Source organism: Plutella xylostella, chromosome 4 (genome assembly GCF_932276165.1).
Source record: "Plutella xylostella chromosome 4, ilPluXylo3.1, whole genome shotgun sequence".
Lineage (NCBI taxonomy): Eukaryota > Metazoa > Arthropoda > Insecta > Lepidoptera > Plutellidae > Plutella > Plutella xylostella.
The window spans coordinates 11,835,834-11,860,375 of record NC_063984.1 but is presented as its reverse complement, the minus strand read 5'-3'; the positions used below and the strand labels follow the sequence as shown (position 1 = coordinate 11,860,375).

General features: G+C 40.6%; 2 protein-coding genes across 4 annotated transcripts in view; both read left to right on the top strand.

Moving 5' to 3' along the window:
• LOC105385578 overlaps positions 1 to 10,605 on the top strand; it is a 40,526-nt gene extending 29,921 nt beyond the window's left edge. For 2 of the 3 annotated variants that reach the window (XM_038121136.2, XM_038121135.2), the window contains 4 exons: positions 182 to 326; positions 8,952 to 9,080; positions 9,466 to 9,600; positions 10,176 to 10,605. In XM_038121136.2, the coding sequence (XP_037977064.1) occupies positions 182 to 326; positions 8,952 to 9,080; positions 9,466 to 9,600; positions 10,176 to 10,342 (576 nt within the window). In that variant the 3' untranslated portion in view covers positions 10,343 to 10,605. The remainder of the gene's footprint in view (positions 1 to 181; positions 327 to 8,951; positions 9,081 to 9,465; positions 9,601 to 10,175) is intronic. The other variant, XM_038121137.2, reaches the window with a different exon arrangement.
• Positions 10,606 to 11,158: 553 nt separating this feature from the next.
• LOC105385580 (laminin subunit alpha-1) overlaps positions 11,159 to 24,542 on the top strand; it is a 158,809-nt gene continuing 145,425 nt past the window's right edge. The window contains exon 1 of the mRNA XM_048628025.1: positions 11,159 to 11,776. Within this exon, the coding sequence (XP_048483982.1) occupies positions 11,701 to 11,776 (76 nt within the window). The 5' untranslated portion in view covers positions 11,159 to 11,700. The remainder of the gene's footprint in view (positions 11,777 to 24,542) is intronic.

Here is a 24,542-nt window from a genome sequence, read left to right as displayed (position 1 = left end):
AAGTATCGTCTTCTCCAGCTCTTTCTTTATACACCTAAAAACAACCCACTCCAACTAATCTTACAAGCCATTTGATCTTTCGATTTCATCCACAACTGCATCGCAAAACCTACTATCACCAATCAAATCCCGCTTGTCAACCCAGTCCAGCTCGACCAACTAACCACCTTCCCTTTTCCAGGCGGACCTGTCGTGCCGCAACACGAAGCAGCAGGTGGGGGCGCTGTTCACGCGCAGCAACTTCGTGACCCTCAAGTACGTCACGGACAACTGGGGCACCGACGCCAACGGGTTCAAGCTGGTCATCACCGCTGTCAAGGACCCTAGTAAGTATCTGCAGGAAATCTTTCCGGTAATGACTGAACATGTGACGCTGAGTAGGAACAGTCTAGCTAGGCTGTACCGTCATAATAATATAATTATGTAGAGTCAGCTATTTTTCATCTGTGTTCGTAATCACATTACCTTATCTTATCATCATCATCATCTTTCAATCGTACATACTTTGTATCAAAAAATATATCATCATTATAGGAGCATCTAGAGATCTAGAGTCAAGGAGGCTACAGTTTGAGCTGGCCATTTTCCAATTTTTTACCCATTTATATATACTCCATTTAAGAGGAGAGTATAGCTTCGCGATCCTAGCGAAATAGGTATTTAGGAAAAGTATTGCTGTCGCTCGTGCACTCGCCCGCGCCGGGCACCGCACACACACATGCAAGTAGAGTCACGCACACATCGATGGACGCTGCCGCGCCGCCATCCACCGCGCCGCCGCGCCGGTTGGCGAGAAATTGCGACCAAACACGGAGTGTCTTCGTCTTCATATTATTATTTCTGTGTTGTGCTTGTGAGTTGTGACTTGTGAGCGAAACTTGAAATTATTGAAGATAAATAGAAAGAAGTATAAGTAATTAGTGATAATTTCATGTGAGTAAGTATTTTATTATGTAGGTAATTACCTACCTAGTAACGAGTTAGTAGGTAAGTACATAAAATGGATTTTTGATTATTGGAAAATAGACCTTTTGCCGGTACTTGGACTATCATTTTGTATGTAAGGTTATTTACATCTATACAGTGAATCTAAAAAACATTATGATAGTTTTGTAAAAATATAAGTTTATAAGTACCTACCTAACAAAGTTTCGGGGCTGTTTATAAATCTTGAGTTGTCTTACCCCCTTATTTATAGAGAAGTTACAGAACGTTTTAACTAATAAACTGTTTTGTCCCTCTCCGACAAAGAACAATTTGTTCTTTGACAGAGAGGAACAAAACAGTTTATTAGTTAAAACCTATTGTAACTTTTCTATGAATAAGGGGGTTAGTATTTATTTCTTTTAGCATGAGAAGCAAAAGCAAGGAGTCTAAACTTTCAAGCGAGACACTCGAGCTTATGAGGCAGAGACGCGAATTTCCGTCGGCAGGTGACACTTCGTCAGAACTACGGATACTCAACAAGCGTATAAAGAAGCTGATACGAAGAGATCTCCGTCGCTCCAACACACGCGCCATAGAAGCAGCAATTGAGCAAAATCGGGGGTCAAAAGTCTTCGTTCAGCAACTTGGGAGAGGCCACTTGACGAAGTTGAGGTCTGCAGATGGTAATATCGTTGCCTCTAAGCCGGAGGTTCTTGCCGAAATCGAAGGTTTTTACGGACAACTTTATGCTTCACACGCGCAGAAGTCTGTGGCTCAGCTCACCGATTCCAGAGCGCCACTAATACGCCACTACACTGACGACATCCCTGACGTCGACATAGGCGAGATTAGGATAGCCCTTGAGCAGCTTAAAAACAACAAGGCTCCGGGTGAAGACGGAATTACTACGGAGCTTCTGAAAGCTGGAGGTATTGCAATCCTTGAACAGCTCCAGAGGCTCTTCAATTCGGTTCTTTACAATGGCATTACACCGGAGGCTGGGTCTGAGAGCGTCGTGGTATTGTTCTTTAAGAAGGGTGACAAAACCCTTCTGAAGAACTATAGACCGATCTCGCTTTTAAGGCATGTATACAAGCTGTTCTCAAGGGTTATCACGAACCGTCTTGCCCAAAAGTTAGACGAGTTTCAGTTTCGAAAAGGCTTTAGTACAATAGACCACATCCACACAGTAAGGCAGATTATACAAAAGACCGAAGAGTATAATCAGCCTTTGTGGACTATGAAAAAGCCTTCGACTCCATCGAGACCTGGGCAGTTTTGGAATCCCTGCAGAGATGCCAAATCGATTGGCGCTATATCGAGGTGTTGAGATGTCTGTACAACGCCGCTACTATGACTGTCCAAGTACAGGACCACAAGATAAGACCTATCCAACTGCAACGTGGAGTGAGACAGGGGGATGTGATATCTCCGAAACTGTTCACCAATGCATTGGAAGATGTCTTTAAGACGTTGGACTGGAAAGGACATGGCAAATGTATAAATGGCGAGTACATGTCACACCTCCGCTTCGCGGACGACATCGTTATTATGGCAGAATCTCTGCAGGAACTCAGCTGGATGCTAAGTGGCCTAAATGCTGCTTCCCGACGTGTAGGCCTCGGTATGAACTTGGACAAGACGAAAGTAATGTACAATGCTCACATCAAACCGGAGCCGGTCGCCGTTGGTGAGGCAACAATCGAAGTTGTGCAAGAATATGTCTACCTCGGGAAGACTATTCGGCTAGGCAGAAGCAACTTCGACAAGGAGGCTGCAAGGCGCATCCAACTGGGTTGAACTGCATTCGGGAAATTTTGTCACATATTCTCCTCGGCCATTCCTCAGAGCCTGAAGACAAAAGTCTTCAACCAGTGCGTCCTGCCAGTGATGACGTATGGTGCAGAGACGTGGACACTGACGGTAGGACTGGTCCACCGATTTAAAGTCGCTCAGCGTGCTATGGAGAGAGCTATGCTTGGGGTTTCTCTGATGGATCGTATCAGAAATGAGGTTTTCCGTCAGAGGACTAAGGTTACCGACATAGCTGTCAAAATATGCAAGCTGAAGTGGCAGTGGGCTGGTCATATCTGCCGAAGAACCGATAACCGTTGGGGTAGACGAGTTCTCGAGTGGAGACCACGAACAGGCAAACTCAGTCAATTTAAGTAAGTATTATATTTTTATGTAAGTAACTATGTTAGTTTAGATGTAAGTAAATAAAATTTCCTATGTAACCTAATCCATGTTGAGTGAGGATTAAATATAATATAGTCACTAGTAATTTTTTTGCTTGAAAACCTACTAGTACTTTAAACTTTTTCTATTCACATCTTTTTATATACAGGGTGTCCCAAATTAAAGTGCACATCCAAATTATAGTGACTTAATTTGTTATTCTAAACAACTTTTGTTTTACGACTTTTGTAAATTCGTGAAAATAAATCTACTGTCTATAGTAAAAAATCTCATAGCCAACAAAGTTTCTATGAATTAGCAAAAATAAAATTCGCAAAAAATCAAAAGTCTTAAAACAAAAGATGTTTAGAATGACGAGTTGTGTCACTATGATTCGGATGTGCAATTTAACATGGGACATCCTGTGTATATCTATAGATATCGATAACGCAGGTGGGATCCCATCTCTACTATCGACTTCACTATGGACATCCCTATCGTACGTGTGCTTTGCTTCCCCCCCCGACCCTCAATCGTGCGATAGAGAGCACTGCAGCTCGGGACTGACAATAGGTACTTTTCTTGATGAAATTCTGGTTTTGGGAGAAAACGTTTTACACTAACTTAATATCAACCAATCTCTTTGATTTTAGTGTCAATCGCTTCAGCTTAATATATTCTAGGTTTATAGGTTTCGCTTTTTTAAAAAAAATACGTTGTTATTGATCCACAAACGGCTTAATTCAACAAAGTCGCAATCACAAAAAATACATTATTTGAGGTGCCTATAAGTTTGAATCTATAAAAAATTTTGAAAAAAGGAAAACCTATAAACCTAGTTATTCCTTGTGTCAATAACATATTAAAAAATCATGGAGATTGGATAATATTTAGGGGTAGTAAAACGTTTTCTCTTTTTGTATGGACGAGCAAGTGCTATACTCTACTCTTAATCAGCTCAAGCGACAAGATTTTGAAACACGAGCCTTGGGACAGCAACTGAACATGTGAAGATCGTTCACTTATCTACTCCTCCAGTTCGTTGCACATGCTCTAATTTAATTATAATTTTGTGCACCTTTAAATAGGACGACCGAATGGCGTAGTGGTTAGTGACCCTGACTACTGAGCCGATGGTGACGACCGAATGGCGTAGTGGTTAGTGACCCTGACTACTGAGCCGATGGTCCCGGGTTCGATTCCCGGCTGGGGCAGATATTTGTTTAAACACAGATATTTGTTCTCGGGTCTTGGATGTGCCCGTAAAATGGCAATAGGCCCGCCCCCTATTACATTGGGACTAACATAACACTCTGGCGAAAAGTGGGTGCAGCAATGCACCTCTGCCTACCCCGCAAGGGAGTACATTAGTACAAGGCGTGAGTGCGTGTTTTTTTTTTTTTTTTTTTTTAAATAGGATTATTTCGAAGGCGTGAGATGGGGTCCTTCCAGCGAAATGAACTTTTCATCAGCGCTAATGAATGCCGTCGACAAATAAATTGGAAACCCACTGAGTACCTACAATCAAATATATTGAAGCTTAAGATCAAAGCCTTAAGGCTCAGGCAGTGAAGCAGCTAGTGATTGCATTAGAAAATGATTTCGTTCTGGCCTAACGATTCTCTGAGCTTTTGGAACTCTGCCGGTTCCTTGAGCTAAGGGGATCTTTCAATGCGATGATGAATCGTTTCGAATACTATCCTTTAATTTACAGCTTTTCACAATGTCTTTTGTTAAGTGGAAATACCCAACTGCCTTTTTGGAGTACCGATGTCATTTTTATATGAAAAATATCTGTATAGAACACAGACTGTAAGTACCTAAGTACCCATAACATAACGCTAGGTTTTCTTATCTTACCACTATGTTAACCGATACGGATCTCCACAGAGGTCTCAGTTGCTAAGTAAGTTTGGTGTTTCCTGTGTAGGTATAGATGTATTTGTCTGGTTCAGTTCATTGCGGATAACAATGTCGAACTGAGTTACTGAATAACTTGCGAATTGATTTAATTTCCGTCGCAGATCCTCTTTAACTTACTGCGGGATTATGGAATGTGTTTCTGTGGCTGTATCACGGATCTTTGCTACGATTTAGGTCCTAATTCATCTGATTTGGTAATAACTTAACCTAACCAACATTAAAAATCACCATCGACACAGACACTTTAAACTTTTAACTCCGCTCTTTTTGTGTCAATGGTTAAAAATATACTTTTTACATTACTATTTTTGGTTTTTAGGTTGTCCTTTCATAAATTGTCAAACATACCCCCTAGGTATAAGTACAACGCAAATCAAATTGTCTTGAAAACGCTTGCTGATAAATAAAATAGGGCAGCGGAACCGTTCGCTCGGTTTTCTTTTAATTTCATCCTCCATTCACTTGTTCGGTAAACGTTTGACAGAAACAGTTTGTTTCACATTAATTCAAACAGTTGTCTCTATGTTGGTTTTCCGACACTTTTTAACCCCTAGGTGTGTTGAGGGGTGTTGTTACTTATCACGCCGCCCTGCTTCAATTGCCAATCTTCTGAGCTATTTTTAAATATATTTTTACACTAAGCTTATTCAGTCTCTTTCCATCTAGAACCTAGTTTTCATTAAGTACATATGTTTGTTATCTAGATATTATGGTTTGTGCAATCTTCCTAACTGGTTTAAATTCCATTGCTTTCTTATAGTATCTTAGCATAAGTAAACGTAGGTAGTTATTAATTAGACGGATAAGATGCCCACCAATCGTTTTTCGAGCCTATATTTTCACATCGGCCTTCTTTCCGTCCCCGCGCCCCGGCCGGGCAGCCCCGGGCAGAATAATAATGTCATCAAACGCGATGGAAGCAAAACAAAGCGGGCGTTTTGCACGAGTAATGGCGTCACGCCGAGTGTCTCGCGGCTTCCATGCGAAATAAGTTAGTTTTGTCAGTTAACACAATAGGGATCGTGTTTAAACGGAAATTCGCTTTGATGTGTCTTTGTGAACAGAATATCATACTCAACCTACAACGGAACGACTTAAATTTAACTTAGGGACGAAAGGGACTTAACAAAGACAAAGCCTAAGTTAGGTACATACTACGTTGAAGCTTTAAGCACGTCTTATTCGACTCCTGACGCTTGGAAATCCTCATTTCGATATTCAAGATAGCTCTCTAAAAGCATTCTCTGGAGCGATAACTGCCGAAAAAGACGGTTGAGTATTTGCCGAGTGAGGAGCTTTTGCGAGGTGGAAGAGAGCCTCCCATCCTAAATTGAGGTGACGAAATTCTAAGTGCCGCGAACCCTTTGTAATTTCTGGAAGAAAGGATAGATGGCGTGACAGGGCCGGCGCTGGGAGGGGGCTTTTGATCAAAGGCTCTTGAGGGGGAGACAGCAGCCAATGTTTCTTTCTAAAGGTGCGGAGAGGGGGGCACATATGAAGTGCATTGTTTAAAATTTTATAGAGGCCTCTCAGCCGGCGCCCCGCTGCATAATTCATTGGTGTATAAACGTGCAAATATATCGCACTTTGTAGCCTACCCCGCATCTAGCCGAGCGCGGAATTTTATTCAAATTCTCGCTCTATTTAATGTTGTCCTTGTATGTTTAGCTCTTGTTATGCTCTGAATGCTGACTTAGAAATATTGCTGGCAACAATTTAAAGTTTCAAAGATTTCTGACAAACGATCACAAATAACTCTCGTTTAGAAATGCGAGGTCCCGCCCGCACCGCCAGTTCGTCGAGTGGAAGTTAGTTGCTCCGCGATGGCCTCGCAACGGTTCATTATTCGAAGTTAGCTGCTAACTTCATCAACAATTCCCCAAGTCCGAAATCTCGGGAGCATCTTGAGGGAAGTATGCAGTAACTGCAGGCAGGTGTCCGGACTCGGGGGGGTGTGCGGGGGGCGGGGTAGGGGACACGAGACGGCGTTGCCAGCCAGAATAATTAATGTTTTATTTGCAGCCTACAAAACGCAGCCTCAAATAACCCTTCTGCCCGTTCTGTCGACGTGGTGGGGTAGATCTCGGGGTAAAAAGCGAGGTGTTGAACTGCAACTGAGATCGGACCAACTTTATAATATGCGCTCTTACCTAATGGGTTCTTTGCATGATTTATACAGCTAGTATTGGTTAAATAATGTGTTCTTTAATAGAACAGACCTACCTAATGATTCATTGTGCCGGCATTATTGAGTTTTACGTCAAACTGATGATGATTGATGATTACTAACGTATTCATTGTTAAAGTTCGTAATAATCGTACTGAATGTTGAATGGGCCTATTTATTACCGAGCTACGGAATAACAATTTCGCAAATATTATCAAAATGTTATTACTTATCGATTCTCAATTAATTATTATTAAGTATATTAATTCATAAAACACCTAACACCTCAGTACGGAACCCTGGGTTCACTGGCACATGCACGGCGGGTCCCTAATGGGGCAAGTTGCCGGACCACGGGACTCCATCCTTAAGCCTTTCTGATGATGAGCTCTCTCCAAGTTGGCGGTAGTTTTGCAACTCCCGGGCAATATCGCCTTTATTGCCTGTAAAGTGTTTTATGAGTAAACTTGGAGCCTCTTACAGACGCCTTTGATTTTTTATGTATGTTAGCTCCGTTTATGTTAGAGCTGTCGTGTTTTGTTTGTTTCCCTGGTTAGGTTATGTTTGTGGGTTTGATACTACAGGTAGTCAGTCTGGTACGTATTTCTGTATGATTACAGCCTAAAAGCAATACTAGTATGGTTTTAATCTGAATACCTACCTACAACTCTACATATTTACAAATCTACATATACGAACTCTACATAATGGCTAACAAATTCTTTTAATGATAATCTAAGTACATAGTTATTAAAAATGGGTAATAACAATATTTATATTCCTTATGCCTAATTGCTACTGTATCTAAGGAAAAGTCTACACATTCCACAACTTCAACACACACTTTTGGCCGGCGGAGTAGAAAATCCAATCCCACCTGCCTTGTGTTGTGTGCCTACAAGTTGTTTGTAAAACATAACAAAGGGTGCTCGTTAATAATTTTAAATGAAGTCTTTATATCTCTGGTTTTTTGGACAGGTTTAAGCGAGCGTGTTTTGTGGGATCCTTTGAAAATGAACAAACAAATTCTCTTCAGACTTGAGATCTGGTTTGAAATGACAAATAACGGACCATTGTATTGTAAGCACCATTTTAATTTGGCTTATTCTCTGTCTCACATGAAATAAATGTTCCAGGATTGTCTGTTTCAAAGAGATTACAGATTGTGCGAAATGGTTACAAAAAAAAAAAAAAAAAAAAACACGCACTCACGCATTGTACTAATGTACTCCCTTGCGGGGTAGGCAGAGGTGCATTTCTGCACCCACTTTTCGCCAGAGTGTTATGTTAGTCCCAATGTAATAGGGGGCGGGCCTATTGCCATTTTACGGGCACATCCGAAATGGTTACTTGGTTACTAATTAAATTATTGTTGAATACGGATTTATATATTTCTTTCAGTTACAGTAGTATATTCCTAAGTAACAGTAAATATCCCTCCGTGTATTATGGGACACATGTTATGTGGTAGATATCTGCTAGTCCCCTTTTAACCATAAGCCACAGGCTCTATACACGGGTTCGATTCCAGGCGAGCATCCAGTTATTCCTATACTGGAACCACGCGAAAAGTCCTGATGTTCATCAAATCTGACTCGCTAATCACCACGTAGGTGGCAAACTCTTTTCCTGATGAACTACAGTCTTTTACCTATAGCGTTTAGTCACAGACACGCAAAGAATAAAGGAAGGCAACCTCACCCATGCACGCATGCAAAACAGCAACAACAAGCCTAATGGTCCACTGTGTATTCTGACCCAGAGCACGGGTGCAAGCAGTTCCGGTGCAAGCAGCGGGAGTTCTGCGTGAGCGCCGAGCTCACGTGCGACGGCGTGGACCACTGCGCCGACGGATCTGATGAAGACACTGCCACATTATGCCCAGGTAGGTGGATATGCTCATGTATTTTTAACCATGTTGAACGCAGAGAACTTTATTTATGTGGCTTGGAGAAGAAAAACAGAAGAAAACAGATACGCGTTGCGGAGCTGTTTCCTTTTGCTTTTCCTTAATTTTTGCCGCAATCGCACGGGAAAACATATTGGAAAGCCGCTGTTCTTACAATGCAGGAATATCGTGAGCGAACCGTGCACATCTAGATGTGAACCACTGGAAGTTAACGCAACACTTTATTGCAGCCCTCTGCACATAGAACAGTTTTCTGGTACTTCAAGGATTTTCCTTTCAGTATTACCTAGTAAGGCCCACATTTTGATCCAATCCTCTTTGCTTCGTAAACCATTCTTATGACAGCACCTTCACGTTTCAGAATCCGGCGGCAGCGGCGCTTGGGGCGCGTGGGCCGTGGTGGCGGGCGCCAGCGCCGCGCTGCTGGCCGCCGCCGCCGCCGCCGCCGCCTGCTGCCTCTGTCGCCGCCGCAACGATAATACCTCACATCTGCAATGTAAGTTCTGCTTTGAGAGTGCATGAAAGGGTCCTCCTCTAGTTACATTACGTCTGTTCCTCATATGTATACAACCGGCGTGCCTATATCCTTTCGTCATGGTGACAAACCGATTCCGTCTTTTTCACGACAAACACGCGGATTCAAATGCCGCCCGTGACGTAAGTATCAAAGAGGTTTCGGATGATCCAGCCAGGTGCACTTACACCTCCGCTAAGAATATAATTGTGTATTTAATCTGCTGGCAATGTACAATGTAGGTACATAGGTAATTCTCTATGAAAATTGCTAATAACTTGATAGTAAGTAGGGATAATTTTGGCAGCTTCACCTATACAATAAGATCGCGATAAGATAACGCTCCATTATGGATTCATGAGACATGGATCGAAGATAAACTGATGCCCGGTAGAACAATGCAATTAACATGCCCCCACCTGCCTCGCGAAGTGGCTAACTCAAACTCTTGCTCTCGTCTATCCATATGCCTCTCACCTGCCCAACCCTATAGGTACCTCCCACGTGTCTAATCCTATACTTCTCGTGATTTAACCCCTGTACCTCTCTCATTACAGTGCAGCAGATGGTGAGCAGCAACGGCGGCGGCGGCGGCGGCGGCAAGCCGGCCTCGCCGCTCGGCGTCGCGCTCCTGGGCGACACCCGGCTGCCGGGAAACTGGGCGCTCCCTGCGGGCCAGCACCGGGCGCAGCGCCCGGGCCCCCTCCGCCCGCCGGCCACGTAGCGCCGCACAAGGACGAGTGGTTCGTCTAGGCGGAGGCGGCCTGGGCCCGCCCGCAGGGGACTCGCGACATATCGACCATACATATTTATACCGTCGCCCGTATCAAATAATCTATCCGAATAATAATTTTAGCGACTTTTTTTAGGTGAATTTTTACTCGTTTTAGAGCGTGGCGAGCACGCGCCGTGGGTGTCCAGGTTTTGGTGTTGAATGAGATAACGCAATGTAAATTTATCGATATGACATTAAACATTTTTGGCTTATTGTTCGTATGTTATTGGTTCTCCGTTTTGCGTTCGCCTGTTTTCCCTTCCTGATATTTACTTAGTGACGTTTTTGGATAATCATTAATAAATGTTGATACGATTCTCTTTGTAATATGACGACTTTAATTTATTGATCCTTTTATTTACTATAACTATGGTCAAAATACCTGCAGCTAAGTTTAAATGTTCACCAGTACACGCTGTTTAGTATTATACGATTTACTGCCATCTAGTGATTGCTGGTAAAACTAAAACACTCATTCAATAATAAACGCCATCTAGTGTCGAGTAGCAATAAAGCTTTGTCTCGTACGTGTAAAAGAAGTTCAGTTTTACGCCGTTGTATAGTCGTGGCGCTTGCTGTAGTAAAAATAAAAACACTTTTTAATTTTAAGTCGCTGCTGTATGATTTTATAAATTTAGGAAGGAATAAGAGAGACATAATAATATCTAATTAAATTTTACTTGTCGATTTAAAAGTCATTAAAGTTTAAATAATGTAAAACTAACCACACCGGCCGGCCGGTAAACTCAGGCAGCGCGCGGCAAAGTAACCTTTAGATGCATAAGAAAAGCTCAAGCTTTGCTCTTCAAACAAAAGCACACGCAGTATTTTAAAGCTCGTTGAACGTAGCGATCGTGTGAGCTTATTCTCTGGAACTTTTACGTGATTTTATTGTCTCGCGCGCGTATTTATTTTGAATTGAAAAAAGTGTCTTATTTGATTATGACGTTTTATAAGTGCCATTTCCGGTTAAATTAACTCGATTATTTATAATCTTATTTTATAATTATAAAAGAAAAGAGTTTTGTGCAAAAAAATAAAATGTGGAAATAATGTTTCATTAAAACAGCATTTTAACTGAACTTAGTTATTAGAAATTTCTGCATCTAACTTCAAAATATACTTAATAAAAAGTGTTCAATTGACTTTTTCTAAATCAGCTGTGAATTTAGTTTTTCGCTGAGGTGCCATCTTGGAGAACTAAAAAGTTTACTTTTGAAGTCTTGTTGTTTGTTTGTGTCTTGTGTTTTTACCAACGATTTATGAACGTATTAGTGTTTGTGATGGTGTGAGCCGACTGCCCGAGGATGAGGTGGTGGCTGGTGCTGCTGCTGGTGGCTGCAGTGGCTGCGAAGGGGAAGAAACATAAACACCAGAAACCTGGTAAGTCACTAGCATGCTATTCATTTAGGTATAATAATTATACATATAAATAGTAAGGTGCCTAGTTAATACTTACACCGGGCTATCTACCGTGAAATCTTCTGCCAACCTTGCCTATGTTAGTAATTATTTTTAGGTTATTTTATTACCTACCTACCTACTTACCTAGAGGGAAAAAAATCCAAGACATTTTAATCTTAGCCTATTTTTTAGAAAAACTTGTAGGTTTGTGGGTAAGTTATTGTTATCAGTTAAGTATTTCTTTTATTTCTTGACTGCATGAGCAAGATCATGATCGAATATTGATCACTGATTTAATAGAGTGAGTTTGAAATTGAATTCCTTGAGGCAATCTTGGAATCTCATCAGGGTCTGTCGGTTTCCTAGAATTGATCGATGCAAGGGACATGGCTTGATCGTCTCAATTAGGGACAGACCTGCCTACAATCTCAATGGAAGGTAGGTAGGGTTTAGGCACGTACTGCAAGTGCAAATTCTATAGCAGGTACGTATGTATGGTATATAGTAGATACCTAAACCTATCTAAGTACTACTTATGCATTAAGAAAATATTCTCGGTAAGTGCCTAGTTAGTAGCATATCGTGTTCTATGAGCCATAAAATGTCCTCACAGACAGTTAGATACCTACATTCTCCAATGCCGCGTTGTGGCGTGTGCCGGTTATCAGGTAACCCTGACAGCCAACATCTTCACTGCACCGGGGTCCGGGGTGCATAGCGTTTGACTGACAAACTTAAAAATAATGACACAAGATGATGAACACCTATTACTTATCGCTTTTTGGCAGGGATATAAATTTTACTGGTTGTTAATGATCGACTGAACTAGGACGCTATCCGGCTAGATGGGGTGACCACTTGAGAAAGGAGGCTGGTAATGATTGGATGCAGACAGTCATAGATCGCATCCAGTGGCGTGCTTTGGGAGAGGCCTATGTCCAGCAGTGCACTGCTATATTATATTTATGCTTATGATGATGATGACTGATGAATTCATATCTTTGGAATTCTGGTTACGTCTGTAAACGTGATATGTGCCGTATTAACACGAAACCCGATACTTCCCGTAGATCTGTGCATCTCGCGTTCAGCGTTTGATAGCGAATTCAGTACATTAATTGACATACTGTTTTGGAACAGCCGGTCTTGAGAAACCAAGACTAGTTATACGCATGTTCATGTGCCGATTAGCTGACTTACTAATAAGAAATTGTATGTTCTTTATTGAAAGTAGTAGTTTGCGGTTGTTTTATGTGTTACCTATTTGTTTTGGCAATGTTTAGTTGTCTTTACAGGATACTTACTTGCACTCAAATTTAAGATTTTCATCATAAATATAGGTACAGACTTATCTAGGTACTTACAGTATAAACTGCACGAATTAGTCCAAAGTGAGTTTTCGGGAAACACGGCTACTGTCCATATCCAAATAAGGTTCTAAAGAAATACAAATCTGCTCCTCTTCACGATGAATGTACGAGTACTTATATTAAATCTGCTTCACGGGAATGATCAGTCTTTATATGATATTGATATAATACAGGTTTAGGCTTACCTCTTGATATTAATTGTATAACCGCATGCTATAATCTCCGGTGAATCTGTCAACATATCTCATGCGTTGTCACAAGTGGTTCTCCCGCGGCTGCGCCTGCGACTAAAATAAGACCACAATGCGTGGGCTCAGTTTTCTTATATCGGCTGATGCAGATAAATTTTACTATTATAGTTAGTTAGTGTTTGATTATCATTTATCATCATCATCATCACACAGTTATTTATAAGGAAGTAAGTACTCTAATATTACTTTTTCTCGATCGAGTGTAAGTATTTCTATTTAAATACGGAAACATCACTATTTGGTTGTTGGTCATCAGTCGTCATCATAACATTACAAAGCACATACCTAATCTAGAATCATAAAAAATAAATTCCCCGCATACTTTCTCACAATGCACCACAACACAACTAATAAACTACCAATTTCAACACGCCGATAACAATTAGATTAAACTAAAACACTTAGCGGGTGGCACTTATGGCCTACCATAATTTATCAAAGAGCGCTGGGGGTCCGCCAACCGAAGCTAAGGTGCTTGTTAACAGAATCTGCTGCTTGCAATCTGCAGCGCAATTATACCAGTGTCCAGATCAAATTGTAGGGATTCACACTGTTATTACACGCTTGTTCTAGCCCGCTACTTTAGTAATCGGAACTGTTACAAAGGTAGTGTTTGAATTAATTCCATGTAGGCTGAGCGCGTAAACGCTGCGTAAAGATAGGGATGGGAGCGCCGCTAATCATGTAGAGATTGGAAGCAATATGTGCAAAAAGGTACAAGGCATTCCAGTTGTTATAGTCTGATACGACCGAAAAACATACTTATTATAAGGACAACCTAACAATCTGTAGAGCTCTTTCTATATTTTAATCTTGAACCCCTTCATCCGTGACAGTACGTTTCTGCTACAATTCACCAGTAGGGTGGCCGATGCGCGGCGCGTGCGTACTTATCCTTGCCTAATCGTGTGACATGAACACGAGACAACTCAGACAATGCTTAGCTTCCCCGAACCCGCAGCACTCACCGTCACTACCCTCTACCTGTGTCGCCCTTCCCCCACCCCTCACCTTCACCAGGTTACAAACACTTTCTTGACGAGTCATCCGGGTTTGAATGCGAGGTGAGAAGTTCCGTTAACGATACAAAAACAGGGTGTTCTCGGGCTTAAATTTGTAATCCCATTATTGGGAGTGTTGGTAAAAAACCCCTTCATTGAAATGGTTTATTGTGGTTTCGAAGAAGATGATTGGTTATGGGTACAATTTAAATCATCACCAAAAAAAATTATTGTACGCTAATACATTGCACCAAAAAAAATAATTTAAACCAAATTAATTAAATCAACTCCAAAATCGAAACCCCAAAAAAAAACGTTTACGTTCCAAAATAAATAAACACGCCTCCAAATAATTGCAAGTTTACAATAGAAAATCGTTTTCGTCGCCAAAACGGATAAATCATCACCAAATTATGCTATACTAAAATATAAACATTGACACCAAAACTAAGTGTTCCATTTTTTTTATATCACCAAATTATCCTACCCAAAAATAATATAAAATATAGTATAAAGGTAATCGATTTGTTGTTGGTAACCTGTTAATTTTAATATGTAGGCATTTGCGGCTTTAAGAGTGGTGCGGTATGAATTTTGAATTTGCGCGATGCTTGTGGACGCAATGTTGATGTCTAGTACATCGACCTCAATACATCGCGGCAAATTCACCCCTTCTGGACAAGGTCAAATTTGAGCGGCGCCATCCCCCCGCGCCCGCATACTCATATACATACATTTACCTATCATCATCATGATCATCAGCCAATAATCATCCACTGCTGGACATAGGCCTCTCCCAAGGAGCGCCACAACACTCGGTCCTCGGCCTTCCTCATCCAACCACAACCCGCCTAAGGTCGTCAGTCCAGCGGGCAGGAGGGCGTCCCACGCTGCGTTTGCCTGTTCGAGGTCTCCACTCGAGAACTCGTCTACCCCAACAGTTATCGGTTCTTCGGCAGATATGACCAGCCCACTGCCATTTCAGCTTGCATATTTTGACAGCTATGTCAATAACCTTAGTCCTCTGACAGATAACCTCATTTCTGATACGATCCATCAGAGAAACCCCAAGCACCAAGCACTTAACTATAATAAATTGTATTTCAATTCCTTATTTCTATAGAATTTATTGGGAGTCGAGATGGCGTAACGGATAGATTTTACTAGGCACATACTAATGATTTAATTAATTCATAAAGCAATTTAACAAGTGACTTTGTTTTGGGATAAGCTATTTATTATTTGGTATAAACTTAATTTTTAATATTTACTTTTACTTTTTTTGGTTAGAAAGGATTATTAAAATGATACTGATAAAAGAATATATTGGTTACATCTATAAAGCGATGATATACTTTATTTGGTTTGAAATAAATTTTAATGGTGTCAATATAGTTTTACAGTATGCAGTAAAAAATAATTTGGTTCATTTCAAAAATATTTTGGGAAGCATGATTTGGTGATGATTTATCCGTTTTGGCGGAGATTTCGACTTTATTGGCGGCAGTATCATATAATTTCTGGTGGAGGTTTAAATACAAGCCATTGGTTATTATGTGGGTTAATATAAATAATGACCCTGTCAATGTATGTTTTCTTATTTGCTTATATTAAACTTATGGTATTTCAGTAAAGCACACCTCGTAGTCTCGTACGTAAGTAGTAGGTAGGTCGATTTAACATAAATTTATAAAAAAAAATACTTACTAAATTGTATGGTTGCACGTTTTTCGTGTCGATGCGATGTCATTAGCGCGTGCGCATGGCACCGTGGCAGCCGTGTCAACTGTCACTGCTCCGCGGCTCGGCTGTCGCGTCGCGTGGCGATCTCATCCTATCATCGATAGTATGATATTTAAAAATTAATATTCTGGCTTTGGATCAGAATATCTAAGTATACGGTCTAAATACAAGTACAAAACGGTCTCACTAAGTATAATATTATATAATATATAATAAAAGGTCGATAAATATATATCACGCTCTGGATTCAGGATGGATAGAGAAGCATCGTCGTCTGTTGATAACCTAAAGCCTGTCTGGACGTAAATTTATTAACATTACTAATCAATCTTATCATTATATTCTGCATATCAAATATCGGAATTTGGTTAAATTACCTAAATACACATAATAGTGAATATTTCTCTTATGTATCAAGATTAAACGGTACTGTCATTATTCCTGTTTGGTTGTTGAATTATTTATTAATACTGTTTATAACACGTTGATACTATCAATAGATCAAAGACTGATAGTGGCTGGAACACCAGCATTCCCAAAAGTTGGTAGAAAACTAGAAATACTGACTTTCGTTATGACTCGATACGATCCTAAAGCGATGCGAGCAATGCATACGAATCGGTTGATTTGGAATAGGGCTTTGTGGTCTGAATGCGAAGTGCATGTCATTTGCCTGATATGTATCGAAGAGATTCGATGATGCACTCGGATCTCGAGCTAATTGTGATGGTATCGACGATCATAACATTATGGTTGTGATGTTACGAGCGTAATGTGTGTTACGAAAGTACTCTACATAAGTACCTACCTACTTATTAAGTGTGTTAGCGCGCTTTAGAACCAAAAACTTTCTTCGTCCCTATATATCTAAAATCATTTATTCTAAGTAGCATAGGTATATAAATCTTAAGTTATTACCAAACTATAATGCGCTCTGATTAACTGCCCAATGAAGCATCGGACATAAAAAATAACACTAATTTGTCAGCATCCACCGGAGTGTATCACGGTTCACGACCTGCCTGAATATGTGAGTTAAGATTTCCCCCCAGATTCGCTCAATGGACGAGCTAAATGTAGAAACACGACATTAAATAGTACGCGAGACGAGACGCTCCGGGCGGAGAGGAACCGCCCGGAGTCACCGATATAGACCTGTGACCAACACCGGACACAGAACACCTTATCGCCACATCCGCGACAAAAGAATCACAACTTTATGTCAACAACGACAAAGCAGATATTGCAGGCGTGGGAAGATCAGACGATACACCACCGCCATGGTCAGCCGAGTTTGAATCACCGGTCACTTACCCTTGCGAAGTTAGAAAATATATTTTCAAAAACTATCGCTTTCAGCCATGCGTAATCGAATGATTTATGTTTTTGCGGGCTCGTTGCCGCGCTGTTTACAATATCGGTCGTTAAACTGTGACACTGAAAAATATAAAACAGGAGATGTCCATCGCTACATATCATATTTTGGGAAGATAACGACCAAATTCCACCTTCCTAATAGATGCACTTCCTTCTCCACAGCAATTATCATGCGCCCAACCATACTCTATTTCTATTTTACGACAAACATTTCCAGCAACATAAGTGGCTGTGTCAACGCAATTGTGTGGACACAGTAAACTTATTAACGGGTCGCATTGTCCGCCAGCCTGCCCCGCTGGTGGTCCGGGACCAGGAAGCTGGACTCAATTTGCCTGAGACTCCCAGTTCAGTTTAGAAACTGGTTTGTTGGTTCACTCGAGGATCTTAATTGGTTCAAACTCAAACTCAAACTCAATTTTTTTTATTCATCGTACAAATATAAAATTTTCTGATGAACGTCAATTTTTACAAATTACTCTCCGTTCGGATAAGGGGGGGCTCTTTCTGTCTGTTCTGGGCTTCAAGCGCGACCATATTTCGTTCTGTAGTGTTGTTTACATAATTGCTGTTATAACGGATAGTTTCCTAGAAAGTTGGTAAATTGAAAGCCTTATGTACTCGTTGTCGTAGTCGGGTTGTGTAGGAACGGTTGTGCTGCAATAATTTATAGTGTCAGGAAATAAATTTCTGGAAAGAACGCAACGAAATTATTCTTCAAATTGTAAGTATTTTTTTCATTCCGTTTTGCAATAAGTTTAAAGACCACATAATCATAACTATAATACCTACATACACAATTACGCAGTCGGGCAAATAATAACTTAAGAGCCCTGTCGGTTAATTCTGTGGTGGCTCTAATAAAACTAATCTTCCTCTCGGTACATGAGAAAGTTCAATAGCTACAAATTGCACTTGGTGAGTATTTGCGAGATCGCTCGAGATGAGAATCGGAGCAGTGTGATTCATTGTCACCGCCGGCTCAAAATAACTCGCACTATTCCCACATGAGACACTTCAAATCGAGAGTACTGTCCAAACTCTGAGCTACAATAATTAATCCACACAAGATTTACACAGATAGCTAATAAACTTTAGTGGAATGGTGACAGATTTAATTAGCATTTGTTGGCTCCCGAAAGATGTTTATCGCTATGGACCAATAAAAGTAAGCCCTTTTGTCACAAAGTCACAAATTTCCTCCGCTAGGGTTCATCTTTATTGGCTGTAAGTGGCCTTAAGAAAGCAAGATTATTATCTCTGTTTAATGAACAACCAACAAACTTTTTGTAAATCATGAAAGCTCACAACAAAAACAGAAATACCTTACGTAATGTGTTGGACAAAGGCTGGCGATGCTAATATCACAAGGTCTCGGGGGCCGGTAAAAACACCCGCTAGGAAGGAACCGGTCCAGCCCAATTACCCTCCCCTCTCCTTCCCCCGGACGGGGGTCCTCGGCACTCCAGGGCTAATTGGTTTCCAGATACACCACGCCACTACCGGCATCGTTTTGTTACCATTTGAATGCCGTGTTTGAAGAGATGCGTCCGGTATACTGGGTTGGAAAGATTTGTGTGTCGTTGTCCTGTGTGGTGTCAGCGTTTTATTTTGTAGGATGATTCAGTATAAATTCCGCCCTACGAAGTCAAACTGTTCCCAAGTTACCACTGGAGGTACTAATTGAAGTTTCCGATCACAGAAATTTATGTCCCATAACGTCTGCAGCCTCGAATATCGAGCAGAGAGAGTTGGACTTAAAGAATGGCCTTAGATTAACAATATACGAACAAGATGATGTGTCACATACGAAATCAAAACCAAAAACTGTCCGCATTTTGTTTACTGTCAAACCGTTATAAGTTCAACCTAATGACAGCCATTGTACCAATGAATAAAGTCACAAATCTTCTAACCGAACTATTTCAAAATAAGACTTCATTGGTAGACGTGGTTGTTATTTTGTTGAGACTATCTTTTCGACGGTCGAATGGTATAGTAGTTACTAGTAGTTAGTGACACTGACTGCTATGCCGGAGGTCCCGGGTTCGATTTCCGGATGGGCAGATATTTGTTGAAAGACAGATATTTGTACTCGGGTCGTGGGTGTTGATATTTATATTTAGTATGTATCTATCTATGTATTTGTGTAGATATATCAGGTGTCCGACACCATAACACATCTTCAGCCTAACTTGGGGTCGAATGGCCGTGTGTGAGATGTCCCTACATATTTATTTATTTATTTATTTAGCAGTGACATCTTGTTCGTATATCGTTAATCTAAGCCCTGCCGCGAACAAAAGAAGTGCTTATTTACGTGCTTTCCCACGACAACCGGCGCGCGACCGCCGACCGGCCAGCACCACACTTGGTCAAGTCGTGGTTGCACAAGGCATTCCGGAACACTGGGTGTTGCGTCTGTCGAGGAACTGGTCCAAATGTTTGGCAAGTAAACAAAGCCGGGGAAGTCGATCGTCTGATGCAACTGGCTAGTGGGTATTAGATCGGGTTACGTACTTTATATTGATCATTGTTAGACGGACGCTAAGTACATTATCGCAGCGTTTTGGTTCCCGGTTTCGATAGTTCTATATCCGGTAAAAACGAGCGAATGAAAGAAAGCACCAAAACAAAACTATTCTAAAGGTCTTCCATATACCTTTTTTCTATAAACTCTACGAGAGGCAATCATCTAATGTCCCTCTTTAGTTCCTAGACATTTACATGATGATTACGAATCAGCGTATCCAATCGAGGAGCAATGGGAGGCAGTAATCACACACTGGGGCCACTGGTCCATTATCAATGCGTCCGCTTGGTCCTTCGAACATCAAATTACTGATCCTCAACCATTGGTTCTCAAGTATCAGTCTATTATCTACGGCTAAATAGTGCCCATATTGTGCTTCATCAGGACACATTGGTTGGACCCAGAAATTTGATTTGGAAGATCCTAGTTCGATGTCTTTGATAATCATATTTTGATCAAAAGAACAAAATCATCTTGTCATGGAAAAATATGATGTATTTCTGTACGATATAACTATAATTGAAGATTAAATGTTATGTTGCCTTATTGTTTCATCGGATATTTATATCATAGGAATGGAAATCTAATTGGGTCCAAACATTTGGTACTTAATAAAACAAAGTCTACCTCTTAAGCCTGCAGTTGGAAATTGTACAACATAATCGGTTTACGATTCATTTGACGATTTGCCATATCCGATTTGCTGCAGCACTCTCCATTGTTAAAGATATTTCATACTTCAGCTAAAATACTACCTACATAAATTTTCTACCTGGCCTTATTAGGTATTGTGTAATTATTAGATCAGATAAGTACAATAAAAATAAGTAGTTAAGTAGGTTTTTATTTATTAATTCAACAATATTAGGAAAATATATTCTTCACCATAACCATAGCACATACTTAGAAACTGCCTAGGTCCATATAACTTCTGTGTATGACAAAGGGTTGCGGTCCTACATTGATTATAAGATTTCCATGTTCTTCCACTACTCTTAGTGTTCGCAAGATGGTGGTGAACTGTCTCGGTTTCCTGACCGCTGTCTGCAGCTCAGCCAGGATAATCCCGGGCGATCCTATTACCGACCGCGTAGTATAGACTTGTGCCTTCTTTAGGGTGCCTTTCCACCGGATATGTGCGATGCATTGCTGCGATGGTGTGAAAGAAATTCTTCCCCACCAGTGCTACGCTATGTGGACCAATGAATATATTGGTGAATATCAAATGCATCCATAGCATCGTAGCACATATCCGGTGGAACAGCACCCTTAAGCCCCGTGGATGGAGCTTTAAGAACAGTTCTAATTATAAATTTATATTAAGACAGCAGCTTATGCTATTAGAAGATCATAGTAAATTGTCGCGAGATTAGCAATATTTCTTCATGGATTTATCCTCGTAGACGTAGATTGGGTGATGTTGATGGGTAAGTATTAAAATATAGATAACAAAGCGTACCCGCCTTCATAACAATTTAAGATACCAAATAAGGAACTCTCGTGGGTTATTTGTTGTCAAGTTTGAGTGTAAGCTCTCCGAAACTTTGTATTTCGCCAAGCTAAATTAGCCCCGCTGATGCAAAGGCTGATTTAATATTTCCCGCCGTCGATACTACTCTGTACCCGTGATGGATCTGTTCCACACAACCGGTTACGTACTTTTATAATCTGCTTAAATGGTCGATTATAAGGTAAAGTGCCCGTAATAACAAGGAAGGCAGGCCTGCGCCGAACCGGGACAGTTTCTTAGTAAGATGCTATCAACACGTAATTTCATTCGGTAATATTCAGTCTTAATTATGCCATATTTAGATAGCATTAGAGTTGCTTCTCGTTTGGAAGCCGACAGGCGCCAAGCGCTGCAATTCTTAAAATGTATTTTGTGGATTATTTATAAATTTGAAATTAGTGTCGTGTTTGATGTTAATGTTGCGTTAAGGATTGTATATTTGTATAATAATGCTCTTTTTGAATCGTAATATTTTTTTCAGAATATGTATGTAACTTTGGTCAACGCTTTGATAGCTTCCATTAATGAGGAAGGCCCTTTATTTATACGAGAGCTTTATATAGCTTAGATATAATCGTCCTTGAATTTCTGCAAGTAATTTAATCTTACAAGTATTTCAATAGTTTAGGAAATAGACCTTATAAATGGACCGTATACTCGTATACGGTAAAAATACGTAGGTGCCACGATTGCAAATAAAGCAGTCTCTAGAAAAAAGCACAAGCTGAAAAATAATTGTCTTTATTATGAATAAAAATTAAGTATACTAAAATGTAAATAAGGATTCAGCTCTAACCAAGAGATATTTACACACACTCAATTAATCGCAAAGATCCTATTGACCTTTCCTTCGACCTTTCGAAGTGGATTCGGTGAAAGCGACAAATACTCCCTCAAGTGGATCGTACATGAATATTTACGGCTTTTCACCGAAGAAGTACTAATTAGTGATTACAAATGTAGCCGTCTCCATTAACTCGTTAATATTTCGTGAGGTCTCCGTGTCATAAGCACGTAGGGTTGTCTATGTGAGACGGATTCATTGTGACATATTGGTTTTCCATATCTTTTGATAGGGAATAAAAGTAATCCTACGTAGGTTTTCAATGATACCCTTGAATTGCCTAATCCACAATAATCACTGCATAAAATAATATATGGTACAGTAGGTACTCTTAGGTATAAGTTTAAACTCGATAAGTTGAAAACGGTCGTAAGTGTCATAACTCGGAATCAACTACTCAGCTTTAAGTAGGTTTTATTAGTATCTTAAAACGTTAGCTTAAACAATGTAGACGTACATAGGTACTACTATGATATGAGCATATCATTACAGCTGGTGGCAGCCCTAGCGAGTGTTCATAAAGCACGTCAGCGGCGGTGATGGACGACGTCTCGATCGGTGCTTACCAAAGGTTCTCATCTTTTACGACGCATCCTATAAAGAACCTGATAAAAATGTTAAAAGTGCCTCCTCGTTGCGTGTCTGTTTATCTGTGGGACCACGGATGATGGATGGCCACGGGTCAGATGTGGCCAGGTGGACGGTACAGATGTGACTTGTGATCATGAAGGAATAGGTACATGCTTACGACTGTTATCCCCGAAGGGATAGTCAGAGGTGACTAGCAAGCTGGCCTTTCACTGCAAGTAGGTACATTTGTACAAACATGATCGGTCGGGATTTGAATGAAGGAATAATTTGATTCTTTCCGTCGTAAGATTCCTCCATGTGGAAATTGTTAGAAATATAGCGATCATAAATTTCACAATCAATAGATAGATGCCTACCTAAATTATAATTTCAAATCGGCTCGACAAATTTTCATAAAGCTTATCGAAATTGAACTCGATATGTACATTTAATACATACTTAAGGTTACAGACCTACCTTAGGTAACCTATTACAAAGTATTATTCGCGTCATAAAGTAATGGATGTATTAAAGTTTCATCGAGCATGTGCCTGGAACTGGTCGCCGCGTGCGCAGATTGTGATCTCCGTCGCGACAACGACGCTACACTTCTAACGCAAGGCTTGAGGGCGCCACTTTCAACTGCTGATATTCTTTCATTTCACCATGTTTTATAGATTAGTTTAAGGGTGCTTACATAGAGAATCGGGTTCCCTGTATCTACCTGTACCGGTAACCTGATTATACGAAAGCGCTCACTCACGGAGCATTTCCCGGATTTTTAAATGTCATGAGCGCTTTCGCTTAATAAGGTTACCGGTGCAGGTAGATACAGGGAATCCGATTCTCTATGTAAGCACCCTAAGGTAGGACTTTTCTTAATTTCCAACATACGATGCGTGTCCATATTTATGATTCTAGTGTCGTACACTAATCATGAGGGTGAGGATTCAATAGGCAATAGAGAGTCTTTTGAATTCAGATGATACTATCTACATAAGTCTATACTTCTGCGACTTAACAGTAATAAGAGTTCAAATGAACTCATCAGTAGTATTCTTAATTGTTTTCCCGGAAGGGTTATAACTCCAGAACTCCAAGCATTTTGGTCAAGGTATACCCAGCCTCGCCTCGGATATCAGCTATTTTAAATTATGCATAATAATTTTATCATTAGCTGCCTGCTCCTCTGTGGGGGCCATTAAGGGCCTGATGGAAAGTGTTTCGGAGTTTAAGGCCCGAGGCAGTTTCCTGGTTTCTAACACACCGCGGCCTGGAGTGTGCGTCGTAATCATTGATTGCCGGTATTGATTTGTTGCTTCTAAGCTATACCGACTCTACTCAAGCCAAAGCCAATATTTATTTATTTATTAGGGTTTTCAACAGACACACGGATCTATATAAAATATATACATAGACCCAACTCAGTCCCATGAGCTTCCCTAATTGAAGTATTATCAAATAAATTCAAATTTGCCTAAAATACCTGTGTGAGCCACTCACACATTGTTAGAGATTATGTGCTGACAGCGCTTGCATGCGCGCC